This window comes from Hylobates moloch, unplaced genomic scaffold (genome assembly GCF_009828535.3).
Source record: "Hylobates moloch isolate HMO894 unplaced genomic scaffold, HMol_V3 SCAFFOLD_1, whole genome shotgun sequence".
Taxonomy (NCBI): domain Eukaryota; kingdom Metazoa; phylum Chordata; class Mammalia; order Primates; family Hylobatidae; genus Hylobates; species Hylobates moloch.
The window spans coordinates 143,790,301-143,810,503 of NW_026652276.1; the positions used below are offsets into that span (position 1 = coordinate 143,790,301).

Genomic DNA, 20,203 nt, shown 5'->3' on the forward strand with positions numbered 1-20,203 from the left:
GAGTTTTCTTGACACTTTGGCAAGAGGTACCACAACCCCCTGCCAGGCCACTAAAAATCACACATTTTTCCTGAAAGGGAAAAAAAAGTCAATAAAAATGAAACATTAAAAAACGTAAAAGCTTGAATTGGAAAGCTGTGCTGTAGAGAGCCTCCTTCCTAATCAGCCTTACACGATTGCTTTAAAAAAATCTAAAAAAATACTACCATTCTCTATTGTTTGAAAGATCTAATAGAGATACTGAATGTTTGCTCAATATATTGCTCTAAAATACATCCTTTAGATATAGGGACCTTGCCATTGATTCAATTTTCCAGAGTAAATCATGTGAATTAATTTTTATAAATATTTAATGCTCATTCTTGTACAAACTGATTCTTTAAGTTACTTCAACTTGAGATGAATTTCAACTGCTTTTACTAGATGGAGGAATAATCTTTGTCTTACATTCACATCAGCACCTTCTAAAACCCTGGCGTTATAATCTGTCATAGTAAAAAGCAGAGAAGTAAATACAATCCTGCTCTCCAAATATGACAAGCTGATTATAACAAGCCACTCATAAATCCTGAAACAAAAGTACTACCATACATTTTTTAATAAGAATTTTTTACAATTTGCATAGGATGTTTTTATTTGGAACAAAGGCAGGTATTTCTTTCTCCTTGCCACACATAATGCTGAAATGAATTATATGGTAATACTACCATCCGCCTCTAAAGAAGGCCTGAATTAGTTCACAAATGGTTGCAAAATACTTTGCAAACATGAAATGCAAAATAAGACTCTAATGCCTATAAATACTTCCTTATAACAACTAGGTTATACTTAGATGGAAAAGAAGAAATAAACATTATAAAAAGGCAAGTGCCCTGGAAGTATGCTGCTAGGTTGAGGAGAAGGGCTCTGTAATGGGGCTCCTTCAGATATTAAATTAACCACCTTTTTGGTAGCCCTGACTATAACCTCAAGAAGCATGGAACTATGCATAGAGTGAGCTGCCCCTTCTACATAAAGATTTAAGTAGAAACTTGCAGCCCATGGCACAAAACCTCTTGTTTTAAATATTTACTAGAAGTGCAAATAGACTAGAACCTTACAAAGTCAAAAACCCAAACTCAAGTCAGCTCCTTTTCTGACTGGTGAAATTGAATTCCCATTCTACCTGCCTGCCCGAAGTTAGGATGTGGCTAGTGGGCATTGAGATATAATAAGCAAGCAGAGAACCCTTTTCTGTTCTGAAGTCGGCCTAGTGGGAGACCCTGAAGCATCACTAGGAAGCACTCCTTGGGGCTGCGCAGTCCCTGTTCCTACCCGTTCTGGTGTTTGGGCACAACTGATGGCCATCAACACAGTAAGATCCAACAGAACATATTGAACTGATCGAGCTGCATATTAATCTGGAAACAGAATAAACCAAAACTCACATTCAACCTACTTATACTTAATTGTATGGAGCTCAGTCTGGGAAAGTCTTCAATGTGAAATCCCAAAAAGATAATGTTAAGACATTATGATTTCATGACAAGCCACAAACCTAGGCCAACACTGGGGAAAAATAACTAAACAACTTCAGTTTAAACTCCTATTTCCCATAATAATAAAAAAATTATTAATTCACTTAGAAATAAAATTTCCTGGGCATCTGTGCAATAGACAATGAAAATATTCCTATGTTCTACACAAGCAAGCTCCTTCCCTCACAAAGTTTGCGGAGCCATGGATAGTTCAGGACAAGTCAGGGTGATAAGAGCAATGATTAGCAAAGAAAAAACAGCTATCGCTTAGAGATGGAAGACAGACTCTTCACAACATATCATACCTCAGCTGAGGCCCAAACAATGAACAGGTGTGAGAAGGAGAGAGGCCAGTGGATGAATATTAGATGCACCGGAAAATCATGGGCAGAGGCCTGGAGGCGAGAGAAAGCTCATCTATTTGGAGGAACAGAAAGAAGTTCATCATCAAGCAAGGAGCTGGTAGGAAGTGGCAAGAGTCCATGCAGGCAAATAAACAGAGATAAATAGAGTACAGATCATGAAGGGTAGGCGACCTGAGTGATTCTCAGGGAAATTGGAAACGACTGAAAGACATTAAGAAGGAAAGTCATAAATGTACTTTGGGAGGCCAAGGAGGGCAGATCATCAGGTCAGGAGATTGAGACCATCCTGGCTAACATGGTGAAATCCCTTCTCTACTAAAAATACAAAAAATTAGCCAGGCGTGGTGACACATGCCTGTAGTCCCAGCTACTTGGGAGGCTGAGGCAGGAGAATCCCTTGAACCCAGAAGGCGGAGGTTACAGTGAGCTGAGATCACACCACTGTACTCCAACCTGGGCAACAGAGCAAGACTCCGTCTCAATTAAAAAAAAAATTGTCTGATTACACCATGGAGAAAGAATTGGAAAAGATCAAGAAAAGGATCTAGGCAAGAGAAAAATTATAAATTGAGTTATGGCCATGGGAGTGGAAAGAAGTGAGCAGATTTAAGAGCCATTTAGAAGTTGGAAGAGAACAGACTTTATCAGGCAGACTAGTAGTCATTAAGTTCAGACTGTTTGTGTTCATACCCTGGTTCTGACACTTACGGGGAAAGTTGTTTAATTCCTCTGCACCTCAGTCTCCCTTTTTGAAGAGTAGGCACAATAATAGTAGATGCTCATGGGATTATTATGAAAGATAAGTGAGTTAATTCACAAAATGCTTAGAAGAATTTCTGGGATGTGATAAATGCTTTAAAAAAATTGGCTTTTATTATTATTGACTGTAACAGCCCAAAACTAGAAACACAATTATCATCAACTGTAGAATAAGATGTGGGAGGAAATAGGAATCTCACAAGGGAATTTAGCCTGGATAAATGAATGGATGATAGTAACCTTGCCAGTTATAGACCTATTGCGGCTCAGCTCTACATCTACCCTTCACTGCATGCTTCGAGATAAGGGAGATGGACCCAGTAAGAATTTCTCCTTTGCAGCAGGCATAATTTTAAGTTCTGTCAGTAGAAGGTACTGAAAGGTTATTAAATCAAAGAGGTACTTTTCCTGATCCAATCATGCACCCGCTTGCTTCTCTGTGTGCAGCTGCCAGTAGTGCATGTGGGGTCATCCAATGGTGCTCACCATATCAGGTTTCAGTGGGAGATTCCTAGGAGTCTCTCAGATATTCTGGAAGTTGCCTGACCTACCTACATTCCAAAAGGTTTCCTGCTTGAGACCATAGATAAGTTCTGGCCTCGAGCAACGCAGCAAACTTCCCTGCCATCACACTTTCTCCAATATGATCTAAATTCCAACCAGCTTGTTCTTTCCTTGGATATTGTCTCTCAACTGTAGTGTATTCTTCACCCCTTTATAGTTAATTTCCTGTTATAATTAATAATTATTTGTATTAATCACTTCCTGTTCAAGTTACTGTGCGTTTTCTGTCTCCTGATTGGACCCTGATTGATGCAGTACTATTCATCGAAATGAGAAACATAGGAGGAAAAATAGGTATGGAAAAGATAAATTCCATTTCGGACATACTGAACTTGAAATGCTTGTGGGATGTCCAAACAGCACTGTCTGGTAGGAAGCTGTGTTTGGGAGGTTCAAAAGCTCAGGAGAAGTGACCAGCCTGGAGAGATAGGCTTAGAATTGAGTAGTCCTAGAGCCACTAAAATCTTAGCAAATGAAGCATGTATTTAAATGCCACAAGTCCGAGAGAGAGATTTTTTTTAATTTTTCATATCCTCATATGTCTCATCAAGAGACCCTAAACCAATTAATCTGTATGTGTGTATGCAGTAGCACATTTCAGCAAAAGATTTATGGTGATTTCATACTTTGAATCTTCTATGTCTGTTAACACTTTCAAAGTTAAATGAAGATATAATTGAAAAGAGCCAAGCCCTGTTTTTTTGTTGTTGTTTGTTTGTTTGTTTTTTGTTTTTATTGAGACAGAGTCTCGCTCTGTCACCCAGGCTGGAGTGCAATGGTGTGACCTCAGCTCACGGCAACCTCTGCCTCCTGGGTTCAAGCGATTCTCCTGCCTCAGCCTCCCGAGTAGCTGGGATTACAGGCATGTGCCATCATTCCGGGCTAATTTTTGTATTTTTAGTAGAGATGGAGTTTCAGCATGTTGGCCAGGCTGGTCTCGAACTCCTGACCTCAGGTGATCTGCCTGCCTCAGCGTCCCAAAGTGCTGGGATTACAGACATGAGCCACGTGCCTGGCCCAAGCCCCATATTAATAAGATAATTCTAATTACCTTCCAAACTTGGAGGCCTAACCTGGTGGAGGCAGGGAGCAATTAGTCATATGTGGATGCTGACTGTCATCAGGAAAACTCTAATGGATATGCCAACACCCATTAGTAGCAGCACTGAAAACTGGTGGGCTGCTTAATTTGCATTTTATTTGAAAATGACAACTAGATAAAAATATAGTTTGAAAAAGATCCAGGCTGATGCCTTCTGCTTTTTCTGGGGTGTGAATTCAGTCACCAAAACTTGCCCCTTGATTCATCCATTTCTCAAAAGTTTGGATCTACTGACCACACACACACACACACACACACACACACACACACAAAGAAATTCCATTAGCAGTTTGCAAAAGAACAATTTGGAAGAGAAATGTATTAAATCCTCAGGGAAATCAAACCCAAATAATCCAATAATGGCATTACAAAATTAACACTAGACTATGAATTGAATTAATTGCCTCCTACTGTGGGATTCTTGGCTACTACAAACCAAAACAAATGAAGCCAATGATGTCAAATGCCTTAAGAGAGACCACAGGCAAGTTTGTATCACAAGAGTTCACCCACTGTGGTTTTTCAACTTTCTGGCTTGTTCTGGAGATCAATATTAAGAAAGATCTTCACTTCTGCCATCTCACGTCTCAAATTACATACGGTAGGTTGGTGAGAGAGGTAAGAGGTGGCACAGTTCTAGACACAACAGAGCAATTTTACAACTCTTTGTGAATAACCTCTGTCTGTGTCTAGAAGTAGCTGGACTGTTGGAAATCCATTCAAGTCTTTTCCTCCTGAAAGGGCTGAAGGGACTGGTGGGAACAAGTAAAGGTGTCTCTAGAACCCAGGCAGTCTAGCGGTAAGGCAGATATTTAAGAACAGTCAGCTGCTCCAAAAGAGATTTGCTTTGGCATTTCAGTAAATACTCATTTATTTCTGTAAATTCTCTTTTAATGCCATGATGACAGCACACCTTTGGCAATACACGATTACCTAAATAATATGTGTCCTGGGACCAACAGAGTTAGCATGTGTATGACTTACCAAGCCCCTGCTAGTCTTCCTAAGGACTTTGTGAGGGAAGGTAGGATGCAGCATCTTGATGGAAAGAAAATTTTGGTGATTTACACAGCTTTACCAAATAAAGACCCATAGAGCAAATACAGAGGGCCTGACTGCCTCCAGCTTCTGAGACGCCAGTTTGTCAAAATGCCTATCGAGTATTTGCTCGTATGCACATCCTTCATGTTACGGCTGACATTGACCCCTGAAGCTTTTTAATAAGCAAACAGCATCGTACAAAAAAACTAATTCATGGCATTTTGTTGGGATATTATAATTTTTTTCACATGCTTAATTTTGCTTGACATTTTGAAAATACTATGCCTAACTCTTTTGTGCAGATTAAAAAAAAAAAAACCATAGCTAGCATGGATTGAATACTTCTTTTTCCTTCCCTCAAGAATTGACACAAACACCAAAAACAAAATACTTTTTGTTTAAGCTTAGAGAAATGAACCATTCTGTTTGTTTGGAATCTTAATTACTATCACCCCAAACTTACCTAATTAGAAGCTCTTTTATAATAAGGAAAATTATTTTCAAAGTTAATGAATTTGCAAACACAAACATTGCTGTCTTCCCAGAATGAATTATTCACGTTCCTTACGTGCATATTTTAGTTGTACACTCTAATTAATATTAGTACTTAAAATGTGTGAGATTGATTTCACTGTTAAAAAAAAAACTTTCCTTTGTTTTTAGACGATATAAAAACACCACAATTTTTTTCTCCTCTCATAAACATTGGACTGCACATAGAGACTTAATTTTAGATTTAGACAAAATGGAAATTATTTCATCAAAACTATTTGTTTTATTGACTTTAGCCACTTCAAGCTTGTTAACATCAAACATTTTTTGTGCAGATGAATTAATGATGTCCAATCTTCACAGCAAAGAAAATTATGACAAATATTCTGAGGTAAGTTTTTTAAATCTCTCTAATGCGAGTAGAATTAATTGTATAATGTTAATCCTAAGTCTAATGATTTTGTAAAGACTAAGAAGTAAGTTGGTGTGTACTCTGTTTTTTTGTCAAATTTCAGCCTTCCTCTGACAATGTATAAATGTAACTTGTATTATTTAGCACAACAGCAATCAGGCTGGCTTCTGTCATGACAATTGTACTGGTGAGTATGGTACTTAGCAAGCATACAGTGCATTAATAATTTTCAATCAACTCACAAGTGCATATTTATAATAAATGGTTGGCAGAAATAAGGTTTGGATACATTTCAGCTGGACATTCAAATTGTTTTAAACTACAAACAAACAAACAAAAAACACGTTTATTTTGGGCTTAGCAATTACAAACTGGCCAATGTGTACTAAATCTGTATCTTAGTAAAGTGTTTACCTGTAGATGGTAAAATTGCAAATTGTTTTTATTTTCTTTTATATGTTTTCCAAATCTGCTGAAATTAGTGTGTATACTCATTTTACTCAAGCAATAATCAGAAAACAATCATTTAAAAATTTCCATACGGACAAGCTCGTATGGTAAAGACTAAATCTAATCAAATATTCTCTGTATTTGTGATGGTTCCTACAAAGTTGGCATATTTGTGATGCACTAACCCATAAACCAATGGGTTCTTTACTAAAAATGTATTTTATACTCTAATAAAAATGCAATTGTTTTCTTGAGAAAGCTTTAGAATGGAACCCTGAGTAAGATGGAATAAAAAAGAAATTCACTGAGCCTTGTACAACTATACCCCAAAACCTGGCCAGCATCTCTGTTTCGATGTACCGTGTTTCCATGTGCCACTTTGGCCTTTAAAGAGAAACATGAAAAATGAGTGGGAAGTTTCTCTAAAATCAAATTATAAAAATATATAAAATATTCTATGAACAACATGAATCCAAAAAACCAAAAGAGAATAACTGCAGTAAAATAAACTTTTGCCACATTTCAGTACTTCATTATGTTCCTGCTGCTTGAACTCATTGCTGTATTCACTATATATATTTTATAAATATTTTATGGTTGTCTTACAATAGTCTAGGGACAGAGAAACTAGATTGCTTTAAAAAGCTTAATACAAATTATTTATTAAAAAATTCTGCACATATGAACACAAACTTTGTTTATAGCTTTAACAATTCTGCAGATTAAAGTCTAGATTTAAGTTAATTGGGGGTTTAAATCTGTTGCTTATAACAACAGTATGTTATTGTAATGGTCATTTCTAATTATAGCCTAGAGGATACCCAAAAGGGGAAAGAAGCCTCAATTTTGAGGAATTAAAAGATTGGGGACCAAAAAATGTCATTAAGATGAGTACACCTGCAGTCAACAAAATGCCACACTCAGTCGCCAACTTGCCATTGAGATTTGGGAGGAACGTTCAAAGAGAAAGAAGTGCTGGAGCAACAGCCAACCTGCCTCTGAGATCTGGAAGAAGTATGGAGGTGAGCCTCGTGAGACGTGTTCCTAACCTGCCCCAAATGTTTGGGAGAACGACAACAGCCAAAAGTGTCTGCAGGACGCTGAGTGATTTGTGTCAAGGATCCATGCATTCACCATGTGCCAATGACTTATTTTACTCCATGACCTGCCAGCACCAAGAAATCCAGAATCCCGATCAAAAACAGTCAAGGTAAATACCTGAAAACCAGTCAAAGTGCATGGGCAGTTATATAGAGGTGGTCTAGAAACTTTAAAAATGACTACATCTTTTCAACATAAGTTTCTAAGACAGTAAGTTTCCTAGCAGGAGAGAGAGGCAAAGACACAAGGAACTAAATCCCTGTAAATTGGGAACTATAGAAGGCCAGGTATAATAAGCATGGCTCAAGATATAAAATCATGGGATGGCTTCCCCTAAGCCACATATAAGCATCAATCTCCTTATCCTGTAGCTGCTCACTAAGTCCATGCAATGACATTATATTGTCTAAACGCTGGACCTCTCCCACATAAAAAGTCTCATGGGAGAGAGTTGTTCAGGTGCAAAGGACCCCATTTCAATAATCTAGGTCTCAAATGCAGCAGGTTTTCTTTCCTGACTTTTAATCAAAGTGTTTTCTTTTATCTGGATCTCATCTTATAAACTCTGTTATAATCATTATTTATATTAAGAAATATGTATTATCTCCTATGTACACATCAGAATTTAAGATTTAAAATTAATAAGCTACCTACCTGTTCTTTTATAGTAGAAAGTGTATGCTTAAAAAAAATTTTTTTTATATGAAGTAGAACATGATGCTTTAGTTAAGACCTGAAGAAAGTACAGTGGCAGATTGTGTCACCTTATCTGAGAGACCTTCTCAGGACACTCTAGGTTTGTTCTTTTCCATGGTACTTATCCCCATCTGACATATATTTAGGGTCCATTCCCTTTATTAGAATTTCAGTCCTACAAATCCCATAAATTTTGTCCACTGCCATATCCCCAGAGCCTAAGAACTGTGTCTGCCACATAGTAAGCCCTCAATATTTGACAGGATAAACGAAATAAGAAAGGCACTAATAAGGTCCTGCAGAGGGTCAGAAAAAAAGAGAATGTTTCTGTATGTGGAAACCTGCCTTTCAAAAGCAGCTTTCTCTTGAACATTCGGAGACTGGTGAGAAGAGGGAGGTCATTTTTCGGCACTAAAGCAAGGTGAGCCAAGAACAGCTGAGGCGCCCTTTGGTAAGAGCAAAAAGTATGCGAAGGGGGCCGGGCGCGGTGGCTCACGCCTGTAATCCCAGCACTTTGGGAGGCCGAGGCGGGCTGATCACGAGGTCAGGAGATCGAGACCATCCTGGCTAAGACGGTGAAACCCCATCTCTACTAAAAATACAAAAAACTAGCCGGGCACGGTGGTGGGCGCCTGTAGTCTCAGCTACTCGGGAGGCTGAGGCAGGAGAATGGCGTGAACCCGGGAGGCGGAGCTTGCAGTGAGCCGAGATTGCGCCACTGCACTCCAGCCTGGGCGACAGAGCGAGACTCCGTCTCAAAAAAAAAAAAAAAAAAAAAAAAGTATGCGAAGAGGAGAGGAAAGAGTAAGAGCAGAGAGCACAGATATTGAGGACCCGGACAAGGACTTGGGGCATCATTCATCAGGAGAGGGGGAACTGCTGACATTTCTGCTGAGGTTCTGGGATGTTATACGGAGGCAGAACTGGCAGCTAATCAGGTGTTGGGAGTGAGGCCGTGTGGAGGGAGAGAGATGAATCAATGATAAGTGTTTGGGACTGAGTGCCCATCACAGATTCAGCATCCCCCCAATATCTCACTCATTTCAAGTGTAACACAATTCAACTCAAGTATAATTAGGCACTTAGGACTATGGCTTGTATTTGTATACACTCTTGCATGCTGTTGTTCTGATGGGTGAGAACATTTTGTACCGCTTACATTTTAGGAGACTGGTATTCAAGAAGATAGATGATGCAGAATTGAAACAAGAAAAATAAGAAACCTGGAGCCTGTCCCTAAAGCTGTGGCCTGAAATCTACAAATGGCTCTATAGTGAAGACCACAAGGAAGAGTAGCTACATACACTTCATCAACTATAGGTCAACAACGGCAATTTTTTCCTTGTCAGTACAGCTATAATAGTATCTTGAAAGTTGTAAAAAATTTAAAGCATATTTGTTATATGAAGTTAAAATGATTTTTGTCTGAATAAAAAAGAGCATTGCAAATGCTTTAGAAATTTCTGGTAATGGAGAGAGAGAGAGAGACAGAGGACCCTCCTCACTGCCCTATATAAAAATCATTGACATAGTTACACTTAATAAAAAAAATTAGACAGAAGAGCACCCTGAAAAACATTAGGATGGAAATTAAATAATTTGCCAGAATAACATGATTGACAAATAAGTGAACAAGGTTTACAAATCACTTACAAACATGTTTCTGTACACCCTTTCTATTGTGTCAAATGTTAATGAATCTGTGATCAATTGAAATGTAAATGTTTGTGTAATACTACAAAATAAAAACTCTTAGACTTTAGGGAGAAAAGTAAAAGGCAACTATGAGCTACCTTTTTTAGTGTCTCCTCTATCTACATCCAGAAATTTGCCTCTAGTGAGTTTCTTTCCTCCTCATTTAACATTTCAAGTTTTTGATTTGCAAAAAGATCTGGCTATTCCTCAACTGAGAATTTATAAATTCAGTACACCACAACACAAATGCAGTGACTTGCCTTTAATCCTAAGGATATGAAGTCCTTAATCAGATATAGCTAGTTTATTGAACAGTCTCAACTCCACTGGGCGCACACAGGAAATGGTTTTATTTTTCTCCCATTGTGTGCCCCCCGCTGGGCTGTGTTGAATCTCCCGCCCCTGCTGATTAAAGGTCCCTTAATGATACCCTGGACATACTGCATAACTCCCTCGGTCACTTCCTGATATTAAAAAACTTCGTCAAGTCCAGTTGAAGACTCCAACCTCATATCCAAGAATAAAGTGTCCCCACCCACCGCCATGGCTGGCTGGGCTGGTGGAAGGGCCTAAAGTGGGAAAGGGGCAGGTCTGCTCTTTCTCTCTTCCTCGCCTTTCTCACCTCAGAGGTAAGGTGCTGGGAGGGAACATGGTAGGCTCTGAAAAAAAAATCCCCTCCCATCTTCTCCAGGGCAAGGGAGGAATGGGGATGGGGGGGGTGGTCAAGAGAAGTGGTCTCCTCCTCTCTATATAAAGTTGCGGCTTCTACAAGAGCGTTCTTCGGGAAGACTTGCAGGGGCCTTCACACAAGTCACCTACCTGGGGGCTCTGGATGCTACTTGATCTCTTCCAACTACCCCCGTCTCATCTGTTCTCCCCACAGTTTTTATTGCCAGACAGAAAGGCTCAAGCCAGCTACCCTCCCAGTGCCCGCTTGAAGCACAGAAAATGCAGACATCCCCCCAGCCAGACCAAGGGCAGACTGCAGGCTGCCCCTCCACTGCCCCTCGTTGTCTCCACCCCTCTTGCCCCTGTTTAGGAGGGGGCAGGCAGGTCATAAGTCTACTGCCTAAGCAAGCAGCCAGTCAGAAGTAGCATGCAGTGCGCCTGTCAAAACCCCATACTCTAGAAGTGGTTTTCTAGGAACGCCTCTTACTTGGCTTCCTGGGGGAGCAGCAGCTGCAGCAGGCCGCCTCCAAGGCAAACCGTCATAACTGCACATGTTGGAAGGGCACGGCCAAGACAGGGAGGGCTGCTGTGGCTCTGCCAGGTCTTAGCAAACCACGAGCAGGTGTCTGGCTCCTGCCATCCATGGTTCTCTTTGCTTAGCATCTCTGCTAAAGTATTTAGCCTCTCTGTACACCTCCAGATGTGGTCCCCAGTTGCCAATTCTGAGTGACAGAGAGAATATCCTACAATGTCCTGCTACACTAATAAATAAAAGATCACCTGGTCCCGCGAGATTATATGACACAGGGAAATTTCTTGTCAAAGAAATGGGTTCTTTACCTAAGCCCCTAATTTATGGGAAATGTTAGCTGAATAGCCAAGTGTTGGCTGTCCCCTCACCTGCTTGGCTTATTCTGTTGTGCCACTACACCGGCTTCTTCACCAGCTTCCATAAGAACCCCATTCATGTAACTCAATGTGGAGCTTGCAATTTTGCAGAGAATTTGTGGGATCACATGGTGCAGCATTTCACTGGGAAAGTCTCCATCAAGCCTCTTCCGGCTCTCTCATTAACTGGACCACTGGCAAGTTCCCCTCCTCTCTGACCTCTGTTACTCACTCCAGGGTGGCCTCATGGGTGTGCAATCCCTGCAGTCACACAAAGCCCCACACTTGGCTCAGTGCTCTGCTGTCACTGTCTTGAATTTCTTAAGTATTTCAAGGGGCCCCACGTTTATATTTTGCACTGGACCCTGCATATCATGTAGCTTGTCTTGCTTCCCCCAGACTCGGCCCTGCTGGATCCCACAACATCCCATTCCCCGCCACCCGTGTTTGTCAATCAGAGCAGCTTCCATTTTCTACATCAAACCCAAAAGCCAGCTTCATGCAGGCCTGGGAGGTCTGCTTTCATCCTACAATGGGTATAAAATACAATTGCATGACTCATGAAGTGTGCTCAAAATGCAAATTTATTTTTGTATCCCACTGCCCCTTTCTAATATAAGGGATGGGGAAGAGGGTGTGCAGAAATCTTCCTCTGACCCTCAACGGAAACTTGGCCAGATGCCATGAACTTCACCTCTCTCTTAAGTAATGTTAAGCCTTTGGCCTCTCTGAGTCAAAAACACAGTCTCAGTTCCATTGTCATCAACCTTTCAGCCTGCATTCAGCTGCTCATACATTCATTCTGCACCATTCCCATGCTGAGACCTGAGTCTGGAGACAGGACTGTGGTTGGCTTCTGTTCTCTCTTCCACCCTCATCTGCTACTTCTCTCCCTGGCTGCCTTTTTGGACTCCACTGGGAGTGAAGAGAATTTGGGATGAGAGGAGAGGGGATGGGACAGTTCTCACCTGGATGGACTCACTCTCAGGACTCGGGATGGCGCTGCTGACCATTACTGGACCCTCTCCCTGCCATTCTGTCATCCTGTGAAAACTTCCAGGCCCCACAGTGGCCTCAGCCCTCAGCCCTGGGGCATGGGCATCCACTCCATACATGCCTGTTTCTCTCCTGGGGTCCTCTTGAGTAGGACTTGAAATATCTCCAGTAACTCTGTGTCTGCTGCAGCCTGTGTCGGGTTGTGCGCAGCTCACCCTCCACACCTGGCTGTGATCCCAAATGGCTCCTCTGTCCTGCTGCCCCCAGGCTCTTCAGCCTTTTTGGCTTTTGTTTTTCTCAACCTCACAGAATACATTTCCTCATCATGTGGAAGCCCCTCCCTGATGAAGGTTGAGGACACGGTAATTCCAGACCCCTGGGCATGGACACAGGTACCAGCTCACAGCGAGGTAACAACTCTTTCCAAAGGAATCTCTCCTGAACCCAAATCTTATCCTTTCATTGTCTCCAAGTGAGTGAAGGAAATGAGGACTGGTGGAAGTAGTTTCCAACCACATCCTTCAGAAAGTCTGCAAATAGTGATCTGACTTTGGAATTGTATGTCTATTAGTTTTGGTGGTTTTGGTTAAAACTTCACTTTTCACATCCCTTACAACAAAGATGAATCTCTCCTTAAGAGGAGTGCTCACAGCTGCTAAAATGATGTTTTCTCTGAATCAATAAGCGTATATATACATTTTTCTGGAGAGAGACTTCATAATTCTTGTGGAGATTCTCAAAGGGGTTTGTGATCCATAAAGTTTAAGAATCACTATAATAAAAGATTACGTCTAGAATTATTTTAAGTTAATATCTAATCCAACTTACAGATGAATACTGTTATCTGATTGGCCATTTAGGTGTTGAGAATATAATGCCGGAACAATCAAAATCATTTCAGTAATTTAGCTTGAACTTCCTCCAAATACTGGCATTGACAGTGGCATAAAACAGAAGTGAGGTGGTAATTGTGTTCTTCTCCTTAATGTGCTTTTCCAGGCACTTCCTTCCAAATATCCATTCCACCCTTCTCTTCTCTTCCAACCCTTCCCTTTCCCAAGGAAATTCCATCTGGACTGGTCCTAACCCAAGCTTCAGCTGGCCTGTGAAGGGAGCAGAGTGTGGGGCTACAGGGGGACACGGGATGGGACACACCCCACACAGCAAGGGTTTTCATGGAAGGTGGCTTTCACGTGCTCTCAGGTCCGCATTTCATACATCATACTATGACAACGACCTTGAGAAATATAAAAAGGAAAAAAAAATGTATTGACTCTGGGACAAATTTCTCAGTGAGAAAAATGAAAGGTCAGTGTTCACCTAACTGTGACCGACAAAATGAAATGGACAAGGAAGGTGAGTGTGTTGTCCTCCGTGTGTTTATTCCTTTTTTTTCCCTTGAAGATCTTCTTGGGGACATTATGTGAGGCTCTGTGACCTAAGTTTTCTTATTACTTAATTAACACACCAATCCACAAGTTATTTTCTGAAAACATGCACTTTCACATTTCCATGCCTTCGTTCCTGCTAATTCCTTCAGCTCAAAGGCCTCTTTTCTACCGATCAAAATCCTTTGAAACACAGGTCAAATTTGGATGTAGCTGCATATAATAAAAACCTAAATAATACTGTTTTAACCAAGAGAAACTTTTTTTCTCCTCACACAAAATGGTCGGGAAGGAAGCAGTTCTGGGCTGGCATGGGAATTCCACACCGTCATCCAAGATCCAGACCCTCCCATCCTGCTGCTGCACCAGCCTAAGTACATAGCTCCACCATGCCGGCACATCCCTTTCCAGGCAGTAGAAACAAAGGGGCCAGGTAAAGACTCTTTCTTTAAAAAAAAAAAAAAAAAAAAAAGCCTATTTAAAGAGCACCATCCAGTGGGGTGGAAAGCAAGGGGAAGGAGAGCGTTAGGACAAATACCTAACACATGAGGGGCTTAAAACCTAGATGACGGGTCAATGGGTGCAGCAAACCACCATGGCATATGCATACCTACGTAACAAACCTGCATGTTCTGCGCTTATATCCCAGAATTTAAAATAAAATAAATAAAGAGCACCATCTGACTACTTCCTCTTTCATGTAATTGATCACTCCACTCTGCAGGTGAGACTGGGAAATGTCGTTTCTCCATTAGGCGCATTGTCCCAACCACTATTACATGAAAAAAGAGCATGAATATCAAGTGGACAACTTGACGGGTCCCCCCCACCAAACATGAGCTGACTTCTTTGTTATAGAAAATATGGAACATATTTTAATGGTTTTTCTTCACTAAACCAGGGTTAACAGTGGTTCTATGGACATTTGGAACTGTGTCATTCTTTGCTGTGAGGACTTCCTGGTGTATCGTAGGATGCTTAGCAGCATCGGAAGCCTCTAACCACCAGAGGCCAGTAGGCCAGTAGGATCACTCCCCTATTGTGACAACCAAAAATATCTCCAGACATTGTCAAATGCTCCTAAGGGTGGAGTGGGGGGTCATCCATTAGAAACTCCTGCACTAGACTGCTCTAATCATCTTTGAATCCCCTCCCTCCAGCTTAATAATAATAGTGATTATTAATTGTTATGATAACTATGTATTTTAGCATTTAAGGCTATTTTAACCACTTCTGTTATATTCATTTTTATGCATGAGAACTGAGCTCAGAAAGAACTTTCCCAAGAAATGGGAGCTAACAAGTGGGTTCGACCAAGGTCTGATTTTTAAGTGTTGCTCTTCTGAACCATCATCCACTGCCCTGTTCACTACCACACAACCAACCCTGCAGCATAATAAGCATTCAGGAAACATGCGTTGAATTATGTTTAAATAAGAAAAAAATGGATACACTGAAGCCCAGGAATAAATCCTCGGAGTTTTAAAACACTATATAAAGATTTTAGAAGGAAGGGAGGGAGGGAGGAGCGGGAGGGAGAAAGGAAGAGAGGGAGCAAGGTAGGAAGAGGAAGAAGAAGGAAGAGAGAGGAAGAGAGGAAGAATGGGAAGAAAGAAGGACCATAGATTCCTGAAGAGCTTTAGTTTAATTGTTCTTTAAGGTATCTACTTCTAGAGCGGGCAAGGAGATGCCTACCTTACCAGTCATGAGTGATTGTAAAAGGTAAAAGCATCACAGAATACAAGCTGGACCACTTTTATCTTAGATTCTCAAGGAGCAAGTCACATTTTTTGACTTTTATCCTTTAGCAAACAAGGTGCTATTGTTGATGATAAAATTTGACTGTCAGTTTCTGCTTCAGTAGTAAAACTGAAATGGTCCAAGCCAGGCACGGTGGCTCATGCCTGTAGTCCCAGCACTTTGGGAGGCTGTTGGGTGGATCACTTGAAACCAGGAGTTCGAGACCAGCCTGGGCAACAAAGTGAGATCCCATCTCTATTTTTTTTTTAATTTTGTAATAAAAGGAAATTGAAGTGGTCCAGAGAGCCACTGAAATATACAGTCATGGCAAATGGAGTGAAGGCAAAGGCGGCCAGTAGGTAAACTTCTGCCTGGATGGGTCTTGCCTCCCTGGGTTATTTGCAGTCTGCTACAGATCTCACTCATGAATTAGGACAAAGCAGTAAAGGAATTAAAATAAATCAGAAATAAGTTTGCTCCTGCGCACTGGCATGAATTGTAGTAGCCATTCCCTCCCTCTCACTCAGATGAGTGTGTGCAGGTGAATGCTCTGTGGAAAATAGAATCACTTTGCTTCTTGGAGTCAGGCCTGAATTAAGAAAATATTATATGGTGAACATCTGTCCTCTTTATTATATCCACTGTTTACTTGGATTTCTCATTAAGTGGCCCAGAGTTCCTGAAATGTTTATTAGATATTGCACATTTTATTCACCATTGCTGGAAATATTAAAAATCAGAAAGATTTCATTTGCCCTTTTGAAATTTTTTAAATTGTAGTAAAATACAGATAACATAAAGTTTACCATTGTAACCATCTTGATGTGTACAATTCAGTGGCACTAAGTACATTTCACTTGCCTTTTTACATAGTCTGATGCTATTCACTAATTATGCTCACACTATTAATACCTACAAAATCACACCCAAAGCTTAAATGCTATTTTGGCTACCACAAAAAAAAAAAATCCTATGAGAAAAATAAGGTTTTATAAATGACAGACTCTTATTTAGTAATGCCACGTTTTTCACCAGAACATTAAATTTTTCCTATAGCCCCGTTAAGCCTGTCTTAAAAGGGGGTAGTTGCTGCTAATCTTTTTTTCTTCTGAAATCTTTTACCATTTCACCAGTTTATAATGTATTAGATTCACCTGAGACAAGAGCTACTGCGTCTTTGGAAATGCCTGGGACAGCAAAGGTTTCTGTTAGCAGTTAGAGATGGAGAGACATTAATTTCAGCACAGTAATGAAAATGAAGAGTTGATTAGTTTAATTTTCCTAAGAAATGAAGAATGGTCAACAATCACTCATCTGCTATTTTATAGCACTTTTCTTTGACCTTCTGGGCTCCTTCACATTCTTCCTAATAGCCTATTTATACTTTGCTTCTCATCTGCACCCCTGATCTTTTTATATTGCAGTCAATAAAATTTAGAACCTTTACACTTAATATCTTAGAATATATAATAATAATAATTAGTCAAATAGATGCCCAAGGATAACTAATAAAAATAATTGCTCATAAAATATGCCACAGCATTTTCCTTTCATAATATAACACAAATGTGATACATATAATCCTATGTGTAGCTTAGGAAATAGAAAGTATTATCACCCATTATTCTCTTCCTAAATATAGGAACTAAAGTATGAAAGAAGACAAACAGGAAAATCACGATTAGAATCAGGAGTGGAATTAAATTATAACTAGATTGATGTCAAATTAATACTCTTTTTGTAGAAGTAGAGAAATATTATTTTAATCCTGAAGAAAAATTATCTTAAAATTTATTTCACTTCTTGCCAGATTTCTAGGCATTGGTATATTGTGGTTAATAAAACATAAAACTATTGTTTCTCTTTCTTAAAATATGCAACAACAATAATTAGTTACAGCAACGCACCAACGTAATTTTCAAACTGCTTTTAAAATGTCACCTAGCTTCTCCTTTGTAATTGAAAGCACCGAGATGTGACAATATTGCAAAATTACTTTTGACCACTAGAGGGCAGAAAATACTCCACGTTTGTACATAACTAATTTTAAATTCTTAGACCAAAACAATAAACACCACCAGCACAACAAAAAGGCCCTCTTGTTTTATACTGTACACTTAAGGCTCAGTTAATAACCTTAAAACTTTTTAAATTTTAAACTAAAATATAAACACCAACAGTTTAAAGAAGGCAAAAGTAAACATGTTTGTTGCATCTTAAGTCTAGTTACACGTTAAGGATCATTTCTTAGCAGTGAGGAATCAGCACATCCTCTAGAAAAGGCAGAGGACTTAAAACAGCGCCCATTGAGAATAAGCAAGACTATTTTTACATTAAAATATCTGCAGTGGAATGCAAAGGTGGTATTTATTATAAAATTTAAAGTCACCAAAGTCACAAAGCAATCTAATGCAAAAATATTTACATTTGAATCTTTAATTTCTATATGTATTCCCTTTTACTACAAACCAACTAATTGTGGCAAAGATCTAATTGTGGCAAAGATGGTTTTGGTTTCCTCCTAATTTATCTATGTGACCCAATTAACTTTTGCTTCCCTCCCAATGAAGCCATTTGCATTTCAGTAACTAAGGCATTACTTTGTTTGATTAGAAAGTACAACCTCTTCACTTTTTCACTCTCATTCATTAAAACACATCATGGTAAATTAAGTCATTTGGATTTCATTGTGGGTGAGTGACATTTTAACTACTGCCCCTTCAACCTTCTCTCTCTGTCAATCTCAGCTATGTCCTACATCATGGGAGAGCGAGAGGGCAATGGCAGCAGGCTGATGGAGGAACGGAGCCAGCAGGGAGCCAGGGGTTATACATCACTGCAGTCGGTGACTTCTCTGATGCATGAGGCACTCACTTGCCAATCAAACCTGATACAGCTTTTACCTTGTGGGGTTATGCGTGACTTTATCCAAGACATGAAATCATTTCTGAGGTCTAGTTTCTTAACCTACACAAACCTGCTGTCCCCACTTTTCAGGTCTCCCCACTCTTCACTCTAACACTAATAAACACAGCACAGTGCTACAGCTAAGGTGGGGTTGGGACAGGGTGGAGGTGTCACTCCTAGTGGACTAAGAAAAGCAATGCACTTTTAAAAGCAGGGCTAGTCACAGAAGAGAAAAGCTTCTGTATTATCACCTATTGGTGGCAGTTACATACTGGCAAATTTGAAAGAATCTTCTAACAATTATAGCCGCCAGAAATAGAGCTAACATGAGCCACAAGAAGGTGTTCAAGGATGGTTATACAACAGGAATATCACAGATGCCATTTCTGCCTGAGATGTGAAGATTTATCAGTTGACTTCTAAACCCTTATAATTCTTCTTTTAAAATTAATTTTATCTTTAACAAAGAGATACATGTATAAAGTTTTAAAATTCCAAAGAATTCCACAGGCTTTTAATCAAATTAATCACCCCAGTTTCCCAGGGACAGTTCTGATGTGTATGAGTCAGCTTGAGCTGCCACAACAAATACCATAGACTGGGTGGCTTAAACAACAGACTTCTATGTATTTTTTCACCATTCTGGAGAATGGAAGTCTGAGATTGGGACACCAGCATGGTGGAGTTCTGGCGAGGGCTGTCTTCCTGGCTTGTAGATGGCCGCTTCTCACTATATGTTCGTATATCTTTTCCTTGGTGCATGTACATGAAGAGACAGCTATCTATCTCTTCCTCTTCTTATGAGGACACAGTCCTATAGGATTAGGGACCCATCATTATGACCTCACTGAACCCTAAGTACTTCCTAAAGACCATCTCTCCAGATACAATCACATTGGAGGTTAGGGCTTCAACATATGAACTTGGGGTGGTGGGGGTGGGGGGCATGACTTAATTAATAGCACAATTTATGCCTATTATCCCAGTGTAATTATTAACAGTGACCCCTTTCACTCTCAAAAATGTCTCAGTTGGATGGAAAATGACCATCCCAAGTCTCAACTTCATCCAATCCCAGTTCCTCTTCCCCAGAAGCAACTACTTGCCATTTGTTAGGACTTCCTCCATTTGGCTACAAACGTCTAAAAATCATGATTATACCAGGTGCATCAGTTGAAATTTGTGATTGGATGGCCGGGCATGGTGGCTCACATCTGTAATCCCAGTACTTTGGGAGGCCAAGGCAGGTGGATCACCTGAGGTCAGGAGTTCAAGACCAGCCTGGCCAACATGGTGAAACCCTGTCTCTATTAAAAATACAAAAAATTAGCTGGGCGTAGTGGTGGGCATCTGTAATCCCAGCTACTCGGGAGGCTGGGGCAGGAGAATCGCTTGAACCTGGGAGGCAGAGGCTGCAGTGA

The 20,203-nt window shown here is 40.2% G+C and overlaps 1 protein-coding gene across 1 annotated transcript; it reads left to right on the forward strand.

Annotated features, from left to right (window-relative positions):
- The first annotated feature begins 6,046 nt into the window (after positions 1 to 6,046).
- NPVF (neuropeptide VF precursor) lies at positions 6,047 to 10,275 on the forward strand. Its single transcript, XM_032753432.2, has 3 exons — positions 6,047 to 6,231; positions 7,512 to 7,912; positions 9,666 to 10,275. Exons 1-3 carry the CDS (start codon positions 6,094 to 6,096, stop codon positions 9,715 to 9,717), a joined length of 591 nt encoding a protein of 196 aa, XP_032609323.1. The 5' UTR covers positions 6,047 to 6,093; the 3' UTR covers positions 9,718 to 10,275.
- The last annotated feature ends 9,928 nt before the right edge of the window (positions 10,276 to 20,203 follow it).